The sequence below is a fragment of the Zalophus californianus genome, chromosome 3, assembly GCF_009762305.2.
Source record: "Zalophus californianus isolate mZalCal1 chromosome 3, mZalCal1.pri.v2, whole genome shotgun sequence".
NCBI lineage: Eukaryota > Metazoa > Chordata > Mammalia > Carnivora > Otariidae > Zalophus > Zalophus californianus.
This window is the reverse complement of record NC_045597.1, coordinates 124,000,611-124,020,751: the sequence shown is the minus strand read 5'-3', so window position 1 is coordinate 124,020,751 and position 20,141 is coordinate 124,000,611. Positions and strand designations below refer to the sequence as shown.

The 20,141-nt window shown below is 35.0% G+C and overlaps 1 protein-coding gene across 20 annotated transcripts in view; it reads left to right on the top strand.

The window, feature by feature from the left end:
- The window catches only part of BAZ2B (bromodomain adjacent to zinc finger domain 2B), a 308,079-nt gene that overhangs the window by 282,754 nt on the left and 5,184 nt on the right, over window positions 1-20,141 (top strand). For 14 of the 20 annotated variants that reach the window (XM_027589756.1, XM_027589755.1, XM_027589752.1 and 11 more), the window contains 8 exons: window positions 4,211-4,866; window positions 5,165-5,438; window positions 5,615-5,770; window positions 6,346-6,506; window positions 9,653-9,963; window positions 10,349-10,484; window positions 13,917-14,063; window positions 19,836-20,101. In XM_027589756.1, coding sequence (XP_027445557.1) covers window positions 4,211-4,866; window positions 5,165-5,438; window positions 5,615-5,770; window positions 6,346-6,506; window positions 9,653-9,963; window positions 10,349-10,484; window positions 13,917-14,063; window positions 19,836-20,101 — 2,107 coding nt within the window. The remainder of the gene's footprint in view (window positions 1-4,210; window positions 4,867-5,164; window positions 5,439-5,614; window positions 5,771-6,345; window positions 6,507-9,652; window positions 9,964-10,348; window positions 10,485-13,916; window positions 14,064-19,835; window positions 20,102-20,141) is intronic. The other 6 variants (XM_027589759.1, XM_027589758.1, XM_027589751.1 and 3 more) reach the window with 3 other exon arrangements.

The following is a 20,141-nucleotide window of genomic DNA, read 5'->3' as shown; positions in this document are numbered from 1 at the left end:
TTAATTTTATTTATTTGACAGAGAGAGACATAGCGGTAGAGGGAACACAAGCAAGGGGAGTGGGAGAGGGAGAAACAGGCTCCCCACTGAGCAGAGAGCCCGATGCAGGTGGGACCATGACCTGAGCCAAAGGCAGACGCTTAACAACTGAGCCACCCAGGCGTGTGTTTTACCTACAGTGTAGTAAAATTTATTTGAAAGTTACAGCTTGCTTCAGCCCAACTAAAGAGAACCAAAGGAAAAAATTTTCCCTTGAACTTAGAGTGGCAGACCCCTTGGGTCCAATGTCAACTCTTAAGGTGAACTGAGAGGGTTCAAAGTGATTTTGATAAAATTCAAGAAGACATATGGTTTTTCCAGTAGAAAACATGGTATTTTTTTTTAGGATTTATTTTAACTGAGAAATGGTATTTTCTTTGTCATTGTGCACTTATATTTACTACCAGAGAAATGAATCAAGTGAACAGCAGTCCTGTTTCCTCTCTCGTCTTCCTCTTCTTCAGTTTGTTTTGAAGATGTTTATTAATACTCATTGACACACGTCAGAGAAGTAAGGACTGGAAGGAACTAGGGGGTTGTATGAAATGGAGATAGAAAATTAGTTAAAATTAAAGAACCTCTTTATAGTACACATCCTGTATACACTTTCAAATTTTTAAAAATAATTTTACGTTTTAATTCGAGATTTAGCTGTTTATAGTTAAGCAATTTGAATGTAAAAGTTAAAGACAACCATGAGTAGGCTATTAAAATGTATCATCAGCTCAATCTACTTTATTACATATAAATGGGAAGTCATCTAGTCTGAAACCAGTAAAAATTGGTTGCCTGGTTGGTTAGTCCATTTGTTTTTGGACATATGACAGAGGTTTTCTGATTCTCAGAATAAATCAAGAACAACTATTAGTACTTCTTTACTAACCAATAACTTGTATAAAGCACAGGTATATGAAGAGAATGTTTGTGACTCTTTCCACATTTGCCTAATTAGGCAAATGAAGTAGGGTTGGTGACGAAGTAGGTGATGAAGTAGGGTTTTCTTCTCAGGGCAAATGTGTAGAAGTGCATAGAGATTATATGAGGCAGAAGATTTTTTGCTAGCTGCCTTTTTTCTATATCATTGGTTTTAAGGAATTTGATTATATGTCTTGGTGTAGTTATCTTCATATTTCTTTTCCTTGGAGTTTGTTGCATTTCTTGGATCTGTGGTTTATAGTTTTAATCAAATTTGGAATTTTTTCAACCATTTTCTCAAACTTAATATCCTTGTCTACTGATTCTACTATCTCGTTAGCTTGGGGTCAGTTTTCATTGATTTTTCTAATTATGTGTCGTGTTTTCATGTGTCTTTGCATGCCTTCTAATTTTGTTTGGATGCCTGACATTGTGAATTTTACCTTGTTGGGTACTGGATATTTTTTAATTCCCACAAACATTTTTGAGCTTTGTTTAACTGGAACACAGTTAAGGTACTTGGAAAACGTTTGATCCTTTCAGGTCTTGCTTTTAAAATTTGTTGGGTAGGACTAGGACAGTGCTCAGTCTAGGGCTAATTATTGCCTTACTACTGACGTGAGATCCTTGAGTACTCTGCCTAACGTCTGTGAATTTTGAGGTTTCCCAAGCTGGTTGGTAGGAATGGGTACTATTCCTAGCCTGTGTGAACACCTAGCACTGTCCCCTCTAATCTTTTTCAAGTGGTCCTTTCCCTGGTCTCAGGTGGATTCCTGACAGTTCGGCACTGATGAGTATTCAGCTGAACACTCCAGGGGTCCATCCATAGATCCGTAGAGTCCTCTCTCTAGGCAGCTCTCTCCTCTCCAGTACTCTCCCTCCTGAGCACTAAAGCCACTTGGGTCTCCCGTGGACTCTCAGTTCCATCTCCTCATCTCAGGAGTCTGCCATCTCTGCCTGGATTTCTCCCTGTGATGTAGCCTGGAAACTGTCCCAGGGCAGTAAGCTGGAGCAATCATAGGGCTTGCTGCATTGGTTTTCTTTCATTGTTACCTGATGTCCAGGTTCTTATAAACTATTGTTCTATATATTTGGTCTGTTTTTTGGTTGTTTCATGCAAGGAGGTGAACCTAGTCCCTGTGACACCTGATTGTGCAGAAGCATAAGTATGAGGAATAGGCTTTTAATTTGGGGTAGAAACTAATATCAAGAGAAGGATGTAAGAGCTATTTCAAACATTAATAGAGGATTGGTTAAATGAATCATGATATATCCATATAATAGAATATTATGCAGCTGATGAAGTATAGTTATATGTTTGGCCATTGAAAGCTAGTGAAGGTTTATAGTGAAAATATTAAATACATTCTTTTTATTTCATCATTTAAAAATGTTTATTGAGTCCCCATTTTATAGCAGGCACCATGTTAGGCATTTGGACCCAATAATAAGCAAGGTAGACATTGCTCTACCTTTAAGTAAAGCTTGTTGATTTAAATTCTAGTGTGTGGGAGGGGGAATGGAATAGAAAATAAACAGAATATTGTGTCTAATGGTAAATTCTGCCAAGTAAATATACAGAATGATATTCTAAGGTGAATGGGATGGAGACCCTTCTTTAGATAAGGTGATCAGAGGGGCGCCTGGGTGGCTCAGTCAGTTAAGTGTCTGCCTTCGGCTCAAGTCATGATCCCGGGGTCCTGGGATGGAGCCCCATGTCGTTGGGCTCCCTGCTCAGCGGGGAGTCTGCTTCTCCCTCTCCCTGTGCTGCTCCCCCTGCTTGTGCTCTCTCTGTCAAATAAATAAAATCTTTAAAGAAAAGATAAGGTGATCAGAGAAAACCTCTGTGACAAAATGACAATCTGAAACATGAAGTAAAACAGTATTCTAGGCAGAGGGAAGAGCAAGTGCAAAGTCCCCAAGAAAGGAAAGAACTTAGCATGTTTGAGAAGCTGAAGAAAGGGAGAAAGGAAGGAGGAGGACAGAAGTGGCCAGAGGTTGTGGAGGTTTCCAGGAACATCATATAGGGCTGTAGGCCTTGTGTAGGGTTGGGATTTTGTTCTAAGTTGCAGAAAAGTGCAGAGTAGTATCCCATTAGTGTTGTGGTGTAAAATGATAGTCACAAGGATGCATGTAAGATTTCCAGAAGGAGCTACAGGCATGACTGGTTAACCATGGTTACCTCTAAAGAGTAGAGATAGGGGCTGAGGGAGTAGCACAGAAGGGTTTTACCTTGTACCTCTCATTACTGAATATTTTATCTTGAACATATATCACTTTTCAAATCCGATAAACTAGTGGATCTTTATTTTTAAGAGTTCTTAGGAATTATTTTTTTAAAAATATTTGTCAAAAATATGAACCAGAGGTTCACAAAGGAGAAAAACCAATAAACCTGTGAAAAGATAATCAGCCTTATGAGTGATCAGAAAAAAATACAATTCAGATTTGAACCTCCCAGATATTGGAAAAGACAAGTATCGTTAGTACTCAGTTTCACTGAGCAATAGGGAAATAGATGCTTTTGTGTACTTCTGGCATTAATATGTATTGATTTAGACTTTCTAGAGGGCAGCTTGACAATTATATCACAAAAACTCTGAAAAGTACCTATCAGGGAGTTTTTTTTTTCTAGAAATTTGTCCTAAAGAAGTAAATCAGAAAAAGAAGTTTTAAAGTCCAACAATACAGATACAAGGTCATTCATCATTTACAGCACTGTTTATAATAGTGAATAATTAGGCCCTACTAATAGCCATCAGTAGAAGATTGATTATTTAAATTATGATATAGTCCACTGAAGATAGCCATTAAAATTTATGGTGCAGTTATATATTTATTAATACATCAGGATGTTTACAGAGTATTATTCAGTAAAACATGTAGGTGCAAATATTATAATACGATTTCCTTTTTTTTTTTTTTTTACTTTATAGGCTTACATGTATATGTGTATATGGTTATGCATAGAGAACTCCTAGAAGGATTTACACAAAAATGTTAATAGTCATTTTTGTTGTGTATTAGGGCTTTTAATATTTTAATATTTTAAAATTTTGTAATGATTAATTATAAAATTACATTAATTTTCCAATGAGCAAATGTAGCCTATAAAAAACAAGATCATTGTTTTTTAGTAAGTAATCTCGAAAAGTTTATTTATATATTTATGCATATTACTTGATAAATAGTAATATACAATTAAAGTATTGGTTGGATCTGAAGCAACTGATCTTAATACTTTTCATTTTTATAGGACTAGAAGAAATTGCAAAAGAAAGAGAAAAACTGAAAAAGGCAGAAAGTATACAGATCAAAGAAGAAATATTTGAGACCTCTGAAGATACTTTAAATTGTTCAAATCCAGATCACTGTGAGCAAAAGGAAGATCCTAAAGAAAAAGATAACACAAATCTCTTTCTTCAGAAACCTGGCTCTTTTTCAAAATTAAGCAAGCTTTTAGAAGTAGCTAAGATGCCTCCTGACTCAGATATGATCATCCCCAAACCAAATAGTAGTGCAAATGGGTGTACCTTGTCTTATCAAAGTAGTGGAAAACATTCATTGGGCAGCATTCAATCAACAGCAACCCAAAGTAACGTGGAAAAGACAGACTCTAATAATCTGTTCAATACTGGTTCAAGCGGTCCAGGGAAGTTCTACAGTCCTCTACCCAATGACCAGTTGTTAAAAACACTTACAGAAAAGAATAGACAGTGGTTCAGCCTTTTGCCAAGAACCCCTTGTGATGACACTTCACTTACCCAAGCTGATGTATCAGCTGCTTCCGTAGTGACTCCTCAGTCTCAGCCACCATCTACGTCCCCCTCACCTGCCCCCGCTCCCCTTCTGGGATCATCTTCCTCTCAGAATCCCGTGGGCCTCAATCCATTTGCTGTCTCACCTCTTCAGGTTTGTACTGCTCATTGTAACTCATTTCTATGTTGCTTTATTTAATCTTTGATCCCATGAAAATTCTCACTCCAGGGGAATCAGTTGGATATTTGTATTATCCCTGCCACAGTTTGAAAACTGGAGAGTCACAATTGCTATCATCAAGCTTCATTACAACTATGTGTTTCTAGTCTAAGGCAAAGGCTTCTTGAATTACCTTTTTTTTTTTTCAGAATTTAAAAAACAATTTCAGATGCTAAACATTTTTCCTAACTTTTTAAATTGTTCTACTTTTAAAATATTTTGTTTTTTGTAGATGAAAAGTGGAGTATCTATGATGGGACTCCAGTTCTGTGGATGGCCCACTGGCGTACTTGCTTCTAATATTCCATTTACATCACCTTTACCTAGTCTGGGATTGGGATTGGGATTATCTGAAGGAAATGGTAATTCATTCTTGACTCCCAATGTTGCTTCAAGTAAAAGTGAATCTCCATTGCCACAGAATGAAAAAGTCTCTTCAACTCAACCTGCGGCTGTTGAAGTAGCAAAACCAGTAGATTTTCCTAGTCCAAAACCTATTCCAGAAGGTAGGTACATTGAGATAGTTTTTAGCCACTGACTTTATTTCATTGTTAATAGAGTCCTATATTATAACTGAATCTTCAGTGGTTATATATGTAGTTATAAATCTTCTGATTTGTGTTGTGCCATTAATTCATATTCAAGATATCTGTAAAAGATGTACATATTTATCTTGACTTAGAAATGCAATTTGGCTGGTGGAGAATTATTGACCCAGAGGATCTAAAAGCTTTGCTCAAAGTGCTACATTTCAGAGGAATAAGAGAAAAAGCATTACAGAAACAAATTCAGAAACACTTGGATTATATTACTCAAGCCTGCATCAAGAATAAGGATGGTGTGTACCTAAAGGAGATTTCTGCTCTCTTGCTTACTTATGAAAATTAATTCTTTTACCTTAAAATGTATTTTAGTATGTCTTTATTACTAACGGGCATTTTTTTCTATTTTGCTCAAAAAATAGTAACCGTGTACATTTCTTAAATTGACATTACTTTCTTATTTTTTACAACTTGCAGACATATTATGTTCTTAAAAAAGAATATTCCTACTTTTTTAAAAGTAAGCTGCCTGCATATGCACAAGTGCACTTGTGTCTGTTAAGTTACATTCACATGTTACCCCTGGAATTTTATTTACTTTCTGAAAGAAATCATTGGGGAATAAAGTGGATTTTAAAATTAATTTCTTTTTTGGGGCGCCTGGCTGGCTCAGTCGTTAAGTGTCTGCCTTCGGCTCAGGTCATGATCCCAGGGTCCTGGGATCGAACCCCACATCGGCTCTCTGCTCAGCAGGAAGCCTGCTTCTCCCTCTCCCACTCCCCCTGCTTGTGTTCACTCTCTCGCTGTCTCTGTCAAATAAATAAAATCTTTAAAAAAAAATTAAATTAAATTAATTTCTTTTCAAATGTAGTTGCTATTATTGAATTAAATGAAAATGAAGAAAACCAGGTAACTCGAGATATTGTGGAGAACTGGTCAGTAGAAGATCAAGCAATGGAAATGGATTTGAGTATTCTTCAACAGGTGGAAGATCTAGAAAGGAGAGTTGCATCAGCAAGTTTGCAAGTGAAGGTAAAATTGACTTGGAATAAAATCTGTTTTTGGGATAATGGAAGGTAACTAATATTTATTTTATGCCTGACATTTGCCAGTTCCTATGTTAAATGTCTTCATTTTATCTCATTTAATCCTCATCATGATCCTGAATTAATTTTCCCCATCTTACAGGTAAGGAACAAGGCTCAGAGTAAGTAACCTGCCAGTGGTCTTATAGTAAGTGGCTAAATGTGGGTTCAAACCAAGTCAGTCTAACTGCAGTACCCATGTTCTTTTTACTAAATCTTGCTGCCTCCTTAATGACAATCAAAACTGTCATTTCTGGTATGCAGTTCTTCACTGCAAGCAGAGTTTCACAGTTTTACCCATGATAATATAATGCTCTATTAAACTCCTACTACTGTGTTTCATGTAGGTCCAGGAAGCACCTCTATACAAGCCATGTTGTATGTCAGACTTTCACTCTATATAATTTTAAATTGGAGAATATAGATATATCTGAATATGTGTTATATTATGATATGCACACTCACACACACACCCTACGTGTATATATAAAGTTTTAATTTATGTATTTATCTACTGGGCATTACCATTGTCACAAACAATGATCAAAACTGGCTTCCAATGGAAAGGCAAAAGGAAGGAAAGCTTTACCTTTGTGCAAGACTTTTTGGTTTTGTAAAGAGGAGTATAAAGATCTTCTCAATTGATAATAAGGTGACATCACTGAGAATAAATGGATTGATAGTAAATAAGCATGAGACAGACACCTGAAAAGGTTTAGAAAACGTAGTTTCCATGTAATTTGATTTGATATTTCACATTTTATCCAGATTTTATCCAGAATTAGAAACTTATGCTATAATGCTATCCTATCCAATGATTAAAATATTTCTTCAAAATTACTTTAATGCTGGCATTTGGAAATTTTCAGGGATTTCCAAAAAATATAATTTCCCAGAGCTAATAAAATATCCCTTTCTTGCCACAAACATAATTACCAACTTTGGGAAGTTTATCATTTGCTAGGCAACTATATGAATCTTTTTCCTGGTACTATAATACAATATAAAAATGCCTCATTTATCTGGCATCTTCAACAAGTGAACTCTTCTACACAAGTTTATTTTCTGGAGAAATGAGAATTATTCCATTTAGTGCTATAATTTTTTAACATGTTTGTTGGATCACTTATGTATTACACTGCCTTCTTAAATTGGGAATAATGAGTTTGATTGAAATTATCTTGGTGACACAGTATCTTCAGTATGAAGTCCAATGATTAGATAATGATTCCCTCAGGAAATGTGAAGAGGTTTTGTCCCTCCGGTAAATGATCCCAGTGTGCTTTGATTTTTAAACTACGACATCTGCTTTCTATAGTCTGTTTTCTCTCATGGTCAGTTGTTACTGTTTGCTGGTTTAGATTTGTATGGTTCTACGAGCCCTATTTTCCTCCAACCCCCCCCCCATCTGACTTGCCAATTCTGACTGGCTGTTGGTTGGAAAAGGATATCATCACGCTTTTCTAGTTATGCATAAAGTCAGAGCACGGGCCTGAAACATTTTCCTGGAGATATACTCAAATTTTGTTGCAATGACCTTATCACATAACCGGCTGCTTAGATGTTTTTGGCTGTGTTCTCAGTAGCTAAGTGGAATATTTTTAAGTGGTATGTAGTATCCTTTTCAAACTGTAAAGAATGAGGCCATTGGATATGACTTGTACCTAATGCACTTATGCATACTACTTATAATTTCATACTTACGTCCTAAATATAAATGTTCTACTGAGTTAATAAGAAAGAATTGATCCCACTATAGAAGACAAAATAATTATCGCTAAAGAGATTTAATAAAAAACATAATGGTCATTTTGTTTCTTATTTACTAAGTACCTATTCCACATTAGGCAGTGGACATCACAAAATTGGATACAAGGTGGTTTCTGCCCTCAGAAAGCTTGCCATATGATAGGGAGATAAGACATGTACATCTCTGTAGAATGTAGTAACTCATCACAGACGAGTACAGAGTTATGCATGAATTTTGAAAAAGAATACATGAGTTCTGGTGGGGAGATATGAGAAAGATCAGGGAAGATCTCGTGGAGAAGTCAAGATGGAATTTGAGAAGATGATGAAGGTTTTGACGGTCAGAGAACAGGGAATGCCATACTAGAAAAAGCGAACAGCACGAGTGGAGCACCAGGATCAGGGGGCTCAGAACATATCAGTGGAATGGCAAGTCATGGAGTTTGACTGCAGTGTAGGCTACATAAATGGGAACACGTGAGAAAGGTAGATTGAGGTACTTGAATGTCATGGTAAAAATAGGGACTTTGATAAATAGTAGGGAGTCTTTGAAGGATTTGGAGCTAGAGGATTGATAGAAGCAAGCTGAGTTGTAGGATTATTTATTTATTCAATCAACATATATATACTGAGTGCCATCTGTTTGCCCTACTCTGCTGGAGATAAAATGGCTAAAAGCAGACATGGCCCTTATGGAATTTAGAGGTAGAAAAATGTTAATCAAATAATCATAGCAGTGTAAAGTTACACAAGGCTATGGAGTATTATGTGGTTCTATGAGAGCCTGTAACAGGGAGATTTAACCTCCCAAAGGAGGTCAAGGAAGGATTCCCTAAGGAAGTAAATTTTAACATGAGAGCTACAGGATGAGTAGAGTTAAGTAGGTGAAGAGGAACAGGGAAAAAGCCATACAGACAAATATAACAGCTTAGGCAAAGCTCCTGTGGCTGAAGAAAAAAATGGTAAGTACAGAAGAGTGGTAGAAGGAGTGAAAGTGGAAAGGAAGAACCAAGTTCAGGACTACCGAGAGTTTTCCATTTAAATGGTCCCATGAAGTGAATAAATATTTATTTATCCTCAAGTCCTTCAGAATACTTTGCTAATTTTCATTATACCTTTCATGATATCAAAGGTATTAAACTTTCTTCTTCAAACTTTTCTTACAACTGTTTCTTTTAATTTTCTGTTCTTGTTTCTACCTAGCATTAGGAAACACAAGGTAAAAACTTTCAGTAAAGATCCTTGAGATCTGCTGGTGTCTGCTGCTCTATTTTAAGTACAGGTAATTCACCCATCAGGCATTTTAAGAGAAAACCATAATAACATTATTCTCTTGATATATAGGGTTGGATGTGTCCAGAGCCTGCATCAGAAAGGGAGGACTTGGTATATTTTGAACATAAGTCATTTTCTAAATTGTGCAAGGAGCATGATGGAGAATTTACTGGCGAAGAAGAAAGCAGTGCACATGCATTAGAACGGAAGAGTGACAACCCCCTAGATATAGCTGTAACCAGGCTGGCTGATTTGGAGCGGAACATTGAGAGAAGGTATCTGAAGAGCCCCTTAAGTACCACCATTCAGATCAAACTGGATAATGTGGGCACAGTTACTGTCCCTGCTCCTGCACCATCCATTAGTGGTGATGGTGACGGGTAGGTTATTGAGATTAACTTGAAAAATTATTGTGCTTCTTTGCTAATTGGAGCCTATTTTCTATTGCCTGTTATCTATGTATCCTCTTGTATGTCTGTGATCCATATGGATCATGCTATTTGCATGGTGCTTTGTAAAAACATTTTTTTTTGTTATGTGCGTTGATAATCCTGCAAAGTGATCTTACATTTACCTGGTTGTGACTAAGCTTTGAGGCACGTAGCCACGGTCTGTGCACTACATCAAATTTAGTTGCTTAAACCTTATTCTTATTGGCTGTTCCATGTTTTTGTCATTGCTTGGCTTTCAGTGTGATGATTGTTTCACATTCAGTAACCATAAATGTGGATATGACCTACTTAATTTTTCTATATTTCAATGCAGAATTGAAGAGGATATTGCTCCAGGGCTCAGGGTATGGAGAAGGGCATTATCAGAAGCTCGCAGTGCTGCACAGGTAGCTCTGTGCATTCAGCAGTTACAGAAATCAATAGCATGGGAAAAATCAATTATGAAAGTTGTAAGTGTTTTCATTTAAGAAATACTATAACTAATTTACTTTGTCCTGTTTTTCCCAACCTCTAAATCTTTCTTGATTAATACATTACTTATTGTCAAAATAATGTATGCTTTACTTGACAATTTGATTCTTAAATACTGTATCAGTTTGATACTTTTCTCCTTATTTTGAGCTTTTTGACGGAAACTACCAAATGTTATCTCTTCTTTTTAAAAATCTTGATTCTCATTCCACTGAATATTGTTTATAATCCTAATTGAAGTTGTTTTCTATATTCTGTTAACATAATAGATATTCATCTAAATGTTTTGAAGACCCTTTCACTCTTGTAAACATTCCAGTTGCTAACATTATCTGCTACATTCACTGCATTCTTAAAATGTCTTTATATTTCTATCAATTTTCTTTTTTTTCTGTAATGTTAAGAAATACTTAGATAAGTAAATACAAAATAAACAGAGAGCTATTAGTTTGTGCACTTGATATCATGTATACGGCATCGGAAGTAGCTGACATGAAGAGTAGGTCTTTTTTTTTTTCTTCTAACAATTAAAACTGGTTTTTCACCTTCTTTGCTCAAGCCCAAGTAGTTATCATCGTGTAGTGGCCTCTACCTGGTACCAGGCACCAAATACTGTATATTCAAAATGAAAGCTATAGTCCATATATCTTCCAGAGAGATGCTCATTTTAAACATGTTCATGTCCCTCTTGCCTCTTATATCAGATACAGAAATATTTATTATATGTGAACTTTTATGAATTACTTTGACATTTGCTTTTGAATTATAGATTAGCTATAAAATCCAAACATTTGAGATTTGTTTTTGTGAATGACTAATAGTAAAATTCCTTACTTAAAATAGTCATTCCCCAAAGAAAAGAAGTGATCCTTAAATAATTTAACATTCTTTCCTTTATTTTTACCTCTAAGTTTAGACTACTCAACACCTTATTCATTCTTAAAAATAACTTTGGTTTCTTCTGTGGTTTTTCCCTTCTTCATATAAAATATCCATGGAATAATGAATCTGCAGTTTTCACAGTCTGCTCAAATTTAGGTCTTTTCCAATCCACATTACAGTTTACCATAAGATTGAAGGCAAGTTCTGTTCATCTGGTAGCATTTTTACCAGGTAAAAAGAATTTTTCTTCTAAAACTTATTATTAAAACCAGTTTTAAAATCACCTTGGAGAAATATACTTGGTGAAATCTAGACTGTAATGATCAAAAGAGATTGAATTCTACATCAAAATGAAATTGGAACAGTTCTTTTCCTCATACACACCAAAATAATCATCATGATATGGTCAGATTTGTTATAACCTGTATATAGAAACCCAAAGTTTGTACCAAAATCTGCCTTTATAATTAGTATACTTACTTTCTGCAATCAAAAGCTTTATTTCATTTCTGGCAAATTCATAAGTCTTTTTCATGTTATTAATATACACTTATCATTATTTAACTCCATTTCTTATAGTCCTCATTTTTTAATATTTAATCATACATTATTTGCTGTGAAACTATCTTGAAAAGAAGGCATAGTTTCATATTCAAAGGTTAATGAGCACTTTTTAACCTTTAACGAGAAATGTAATAGTGCCTAGAATAATCCTCATAACAAGTCCTAACAAAATGTTAAAGTACTCAGTACCTATAGAAATACCCTCTTTGCCAGAGACCAGGCTTATCATGGAAAGGAGCTGTCATAATTTGCCTCCAGATAATTCTCTGCCCACAGTATGCTTTATATTGTTGTTAATGTTAAGCATAGGCAACAGCCACTGTTTTATGCTCTATATTTGCTCTGACATGTTATGAGCTATTGCTGTGACTTTTCCAAAGTGTTATGAACTTGATACCTGCCACTCTTTTTTATTAAGTATCAGGAAAGATTTTTATTTTTAAACCATAAATGTGAGATGTCAGAGAGACTTTATAGTATTTCTAGGTATTTGTTATAAAAAATAGAATTTACTTAATGTTCATGAAACTGATTTTTAACCTTTTTTGTCATAGGGATTTAATTATTACTTTCTAAATGTTATTTCTCAATATTTTTCCAATAGAAGTTTTAAAGATATAACTTAAGTTTGGAGAAATAATACCATTAAGGTATTTAGTGATGTGGTATTTGGAAAGGTCATAAAATACTTACTGTTGGGATGGTAAACTCTGCTGCTTTTGCTCTTAGCACACATGACAATTCTAGTATTATGCATATTACATATACTTGATAGATATTTAAGCTGAATAGTGTGTATTTGCCATTTCGATAAGATTTTTAAGCTGTCATTGATGTGTATATTGAGTTATATAAGACTATTTTAGACTTTCCCAGATTAAGATTTAATGTTGTATTGAAAGTTTTAAAAATTAAGTTTGAACAGTTAAGCTGTTTTGTTTTTAAGAGTATAAATATATAACTTTCAATTTTGTATAAGTGACTTACAGTTGAAATGTTTTTATTTTTCAAAATACTGATTACAAGACATTTTCTACTGTGACAGTATAAGCTAAATGTCAAAACACAGGGTTAGTACTGACCATTTTTTAAAGCTTTCTTGAAAGTTTTTCTTTTCTAACTTTGCTTCTTTCCCTTTGTGAAACTGGTTATACAGAGTATATGTGCATGGGGGGGAAATCTCCTTACAGATTTTAAAGTTCTTAATGGTATTAGAAACTTTTTCACAGAGAAGAAATAATTTTATTTTTAGTTCTACAAAATAAGTTATGACCAGTTAAATTCTTTGATTTGGTTTATTGTTACCAGGTTTTGTTTTTTTTTTCTCTTTAGAAATCATTTTGTAGGATCCATTTTCTGCACTTGTGACACATGTTTGATTTGGGTTGAATTCCAAAGTTTCTTGGTTTGGACACATTTTTTTAATCAATCTCAAAAAATAGATGGATAATTTAACCAAAATATAGGGTCATCTTTTTACTGTTATGTATAATTTTGATACTAATACAAGTTTCCTAATTTTGATCTTAAAAATTACTCTAACTCTTACTTATTTCTTTCTCAGGATATCATGAGGATGCTAAGATAAGCAAAAGATGAAATACATTAAAAAATTAAAACACCATGTATTAAAGCTACTCATTGCTTTATGTGCTCTAATGTCACGTTAATGATTTCATATGTTAATGTGTACATGCTTCTGAAGTGTGTGCAGGCATTCAACCTCTAGCTTTGTTCTTTGCAGTGTACCTGAAATGTGCATTTACCCCAACTGAACTGCTCACCCGTCATGTGGTCCATATCTGTGTAATGAGAGATACATAGATGTGTATGGCTACTGTATACTTGTTAGCAAGCGGAATGTTTGTTACTAATATAAATTAGGAATTATGGTGTGTTTAATATCCCAATAACTATTCTTCACAGCAGAGAGCTAATTTTAAATGATTTCTCATGTATTATAGTACTGCCAGATCTGTCGAAAGGGAGATAATGAAGAACTGCTTCTCCTTTGTGATGGCTGTGACAAAGGCTGTCACACGTACTGCCATAGGCCCAAGATTACCACTATACCAGATGGGGACTGGTTCTGTCCCGCTTGCATTGCTAAGGTGAGACTGACCTAACACTAACCCGTTCAGTTGCCAGATCAAAATGCAGAGCTGTATGGGGATTTTTTAAAGATAAAATTCATAGGCCATAAAAATCACCGTTTTAAAGTGCACAACTCAGTGGTTTTACAATATTCACAAAGTTGTACAACCATCACCACTATTTAATTCCACAACAAATTTTTCATGACCCCAACAAAGAATCTTTGTACCCATTATCAGTCACTCCCCATTCCCCATCTCCCCTTAGCCTTTGGCTACCATTATTCTACTTTCTGTCTCAATGGATTTGCCTATTCTGGTCATTACATATAAATTGAATCATATAGGGCACCTGGGTGGCTCAGTTGCTTAAGCGTCTGCCTTTGGCTCAGGTCATGATCCCAGGGTCCTGGGATCAAGTCCCACATCGGGCTCCCTGCTCCGCGGGAAGCCTGCTTTTCCCTCTCCCACTCCCCCTGCTTGTGTTCCTGCTCTCGCTGTCTCTCTCTGTCAAATAAATAAATAAAATCTTTAAAAAAATAAAAAATAAAAACAATAAATCGAATCATATAATATGCTGCCTTTTGTGTCTGACTTCTTTCACTTAGCACAGTATTTTCAGGGTTCATTCATGTTCTAGCATGTATTAGTACTTCCTTTTTATAGTCAAATGATATTCCGTTATTTGTTTATCCGTTCTTCAGTTGATAGACATTTGGGTTGTTTCCATATTTTGGCTATTATGAATGATGCTGCTGTGAAACATTCATATATAAGTTTTTGTATGAATAAGTGTTTTCACTCATCTTGGGTATATACCTAGGAGTTAAATTGCTAGGTCAGATGGTAATAGGCATTGTTTTTTAAGTCACTTTCTGGTCACATTTAAATTAGAAACCTGTGGACACTCATAACGGATTGATAATATGGTAATAGAATTGGAAAGTAAGAAATGTGAAAGGCTCAGCATGTGTTGAGGGCCAGAGTCTTTGTTAGGTGTTTCCTAACTCAGTCACTCCCTTCCATGTTTAATCTCTTGGCCAATAACTACCATTAATCATTACCAGTAGCTGCCATCTCTCCATGAACTAAATTCTAAACATCCATCTATTCACTGCCTCCTTTCTTTTCAGTCTACCCTCTTTCACACTCAAACTCCAACAATTCTTTGACCTCCAGTCCATTTATCCGAAGACCTTCTCACTGTCCCTCTCCCCTTTCATGTCCTCTCTTTTCTCCTAACCTTGCTTGTAATATGTCAGCACTTCATTATCATAACCATTGCATCCACCTTTATCCCCTTTGCCTCTCTCTCACTTGGGAAGACCATCATTCTGATTAATCCAACTCTTGACTTCCCTGCACCTATATTTTTATATCTGAATGTGGTTGGAGAAAACACCCAGCCCCTTAAATTCGAGGCATTAAGAAGGCCTTTAATGGTGCCTGATGATTTACCTCCAACTCTGTCTCCTCCATCCTTATTGTCAGCTGATGACCTTACTCCCATTTCCCTGTGAAAATAGACGCCACCAGAAGAAAATATTACAAGAATTTGCCACCACATGCACCATTCTTCCTGTGTCTGTGCTCACATACTCTACCTTCTCTCCTGTTGCCGTGAACTGCTAGTGGCTCTGACAAACTCAGTTCCCCAAGGTATGCCTCAGAACCAACCCCCTCTCACCTTCTTAGGAGTATGATTCCAACAGTTCTCTCTTCTCCTGCACCATCTATGTTTCCTTCTCCCCTGGGTTCTCATCAGCCCACTAACATGCTACTATTCCTTCCATCTTGAGAGAACTAAATAAACAAAAACCCTCTTCTGGGCTCACTTCTTCCTTGATTCACTTACCCCATTTCTTCCCTTCCCTTTACAGAAGAACTCATGGAAAGTTTTCTGTTCTGGTTCTGTGATTTTCCTCCTCCAAATCACTCTTGAACTCATTCCAGTCAGATTTTCACCTCCATAGCTTCTCCAAAATTGCTCTTATCATGACCACAAATAACTTATACATTCCTTAATTCAGTGATCAGTGCTTAGGCCTCATCTATCCTATTAGGTATATTTGATAGAGTGGAGCACTCCCTTTCCTTGAAACCCTGTTTCCACTTGACTTCTAGGATTCCATACTTACCTGGTTGTCTTCCTGCCTTTGCTCTTTTTTAGTCCCTTTGCTGGTTTTTCTTACCTCCCTGATCCCTAACATTGGAGCACTTTCTTAGCTTCAGGGTTATCCGTAGAATGGGGTAGTACCTAATTCATAGAGGTATTTGTTTGTTTGTTTGTTTGTTTATTTGACAGAAAGCGTGCACACACACACGCACACACGCACGCGTAAGCAGGGGGAGGGGCCGAGGGAGAAAGAGAATCTTAAGCAGGCTCCCAGCTGAGCACGGAGCCTAACGTGGGACTCCATCCCACGACCCTGAGCTCATGACCTGAGCTGAAATCAAGAGTTGGACGCTCAACTGACTGAGCCACCCAGGCACCCCTAATTTATAGAGATTTTTGAAGATCAAATATGGTCATGTGTCTAAGAGTTTTTATGACTTTAAAGTTCTGTTACATGTATATTAATACTTTATTATATTTGATTTCTATTATTTATTTTTATATATTTTATATATTTTTATTTTTATAATGTATTTATATTTTATAAAATAGCAGAGAGTCCCACATGGCATTATATTCACTAATAATCACTTTTTAATTTTTCATTACTTGATTATTTTGTCATATCTAGTGTAATTCAGTAATAATTTTCACTGGTTGTAGATAAATTATCTTTTAGCTTCTTAACTGTCAAGTTATAGAAATTTCCTCTAATGCTTTATTAATTACTAACAAATTGGTATGCTAATTCTTGAGTTATCATCTGGTAGACTATAGGAGGTTTTGTTTTCAGTAAATTTGCTTAAGTTAGAATTTTGGCTATCTATCATTCAAGGAGTGGACTAGGAGATGTACGATCTATGATCTAATTCAAGTGCTTCTATGTAGTGCAGATTTCTAAGCCTCTGCTCCTTGTTTTTTTAAAGGCAGTGAATTAGATATTATGTGTCTTATAGCAATAAAAAATATTAAACATTTGATTTTGCTGTATAAAGATTTTTAAAGTTAATGTTTTTAAACTATCTTTCCAGTTAATTCAGTTTTTGTAAGTATTTATACTGTCTTGCTCTCAAATGGCTCTTTATGCACATACTGTATTTTTATTCTGTGTATATGTATGTACATGCCAATATATATATACATGCACTTTGTTATATTTTTGTATATTTATTAAATTTATAGATTTGTTTTATGTATATCTCATAGGATCATAGAATCAAAAAGACGTGTATATGTGTATAGATGCACACATATATATATATAAATATACATACACATATTTATACACACTCATAGACACACACACATGAGGTTTCAAACTCCAATACCAGTAAAAGTCAGGCAAATAACACAAAAGAGTTGGGACTGTGGCAAATAGGAAAGTCATGCCCCAATTTAAATATAACAGTCATTACTCAACTCCAGCCAGTTGTTGTCATGTAGACATGTGGGCCCAATGTTCCAGGATCTACCAGTATTTCAAGATTATGGATTTTATGCATATCCTCCGAAATGTTTAGTATTGGCACAAACTCAAGACTTTTTACAAGCATTATATGAGCCAAGCAGCAACACATTCTGTGGGCTGTTTACAGCCTGTAAGCCACCAAGTCACAAACTTCTGATATATAAATATATACAAACAACAGAAATGTGCCCTTGTATGTGTAATCTGATAGGTTCTTCCTTAGACATACTGAAGTTCCTCTTTGAATTTGGGTTATAACAAGATAGAGAAAAAGGGTAGGGAGTGGGGCATCTTTGTCCCAGAACAAAGTAAATCAGGTAACAGAGTAACTAACTATATACAAGCTTGCTTTTGAAAAGTATGTTTCTGTGGGGGCGCCTGGCTGGCTCAGTCAGTGGAGCATGTGACTCTTGATCTCGGGGTTGAGTTTGAGCCCCACGGTGCATGTAGAGATTACTTAACAAATAAAGTCTTTATGAAAAAAAGTGTGGGTATGTGTACAGTATAATGAGGCAAACTGATAAACATTACTTAGTAAAGAAATGTATAAACTTCATTGTCTTTTTGAAACAAAGTTTTTTTGATTCTGTAATTTAAATTTCATGTTTTCCTACTGTAGATATGAGTTTGTTAGAAAATGATCCCAAGTAATAATTTAGTTCACATAAAGAACTAGAAGTTTTGGCCCCTTATTCATGAAATTTTGTTCTTCTTAAGTAATCCAACTTAATTTAATCTTCATTAAATGGACTTTTTCATTATGTTAAGCATTCTCTTTCTCTTTTTTTTATGATTTGAGAGTGATAAAAGCTTAGTGTAATATGAAAACTCAGAATATCAGATATTCATGAATAAAAATTAATAAACTAAATGGAAAAGAGACTTAGTAAACATACTATTTTAGTTAGTGACAAGGGGTAGTGATTCTTTGATACGATATGGGGAAGGTATTAGATTTATATTTTGTCTTATTATTTCAGGCAATTAAAATTTCTCCTTAACTATACTTTTAGCCTCCCAATAGAGAACTAAATAATTTTAATTGCTTACGGGCAATTATTTAAAAATATTACTAGAAAAGTTCATGAAATCCTCAAAGAAATTATTATGAAGTACTCCAAAGAAATGTTTTCAGCAAATTTATTTCAAGAATACAGCCAACTTTAGATTGTGACTAGACTGAATATCTGACTCTGCATATCTCTCTTCTATGATCTATTATATTTATTATAACTTTTAACTCTCAAAATACAGATTTTATTTCCCTGTTTTTGAATGGGGGAGGAGAGCTCATTGTTCTATCAGTGTGCTGACTGCAAGCTGTAGTTACATTGCATAAGGCTACACAGAGATTTTTTTTTTTTTCCATGTAACTTTAGAGCTAGAATGACCTTACCAGTTGTGTGGCTTATCTTTCTTATTTTACAGATGAGAAGATAGGGCCTCACAGATATATTTGTATAAATTCCATAGCTAGTTACTGACAGAGCCATAGCTAGAATTCATAATCCTTTAAATATGATCTTTTATACTGTGTCTTTATTGCTTTCCTCAAAAACAGACATTGTTTTTCCTCTCTCTCTCTCTCTCTCTCTCTGTCTCTGATTTTTCACCATTGCTTTGTTCACACCTGGGAACCACAATTTAGTGGAACTCTCTTTTTATAGCAAATGCTTTTTTTCCTTTATCCAAAAATAAACAAATATATATAAATTTCCAGCAGATTTAATCACTTATAAGGGACTTTTTCTTTATTTGACACTTTGTGAGCTATTTTTCATGTTTTGGCCTAGTTTTTTAATTACGTCTTCAATTGTCTTATTAATAAGCTCTGTATTGTTTGTTATTTTCACCTTTGTTCTTAATTGTGTTCTAAAAGATAGTCCTTTTGTACCTTTAAACTCATTTGGTTAGTGACCTAGACTAAAGGAATACTGCTAAATTCTGTAGTACCAAAGATGGATTACCATGAGATCAGCATCTTCAAGTTTTAGGAGTTCTTAAGATAGATTTTCATGCTTTATTAGGTTTTAACCTTGTATTATGGGAGATCAAATTCATAGATCTCTCTTAAAAATAAAATTATCAACCTTGTAGATCAGAGATAAAATTCCTTTTGTTTGTCCTGTCAGACTTTAATAATTTAAAATAATAGGTCTGCAGATGGTTATTTTCTTATACCTCATTTACTTTTTTTTAAATTAAGGCAAGTGGTCAAACTCTAAAACTCAAAAAACTTCACGTCAAAGGAAAAAAGACTAATGAGTCAAAGAAAGGCAAGAAAGTAACTTTAACAGGGGATACTGAAGATGAAGACTCTGCATCTACAAATAGTTCACTAAAAAGAGGAAACAAAGACCTGAAAAAAAGAAAAATGGAGGAAAACACTTCTGTTAACTTATCAAAACAGGAAAGTTTTACTTCTGTTAAGAAACCTAAAAGAGATGACTCCAAAGACCTTGCTCTTTGCAGGTACTATTTCAGTTTGCATGTACAATATATTTATAACATT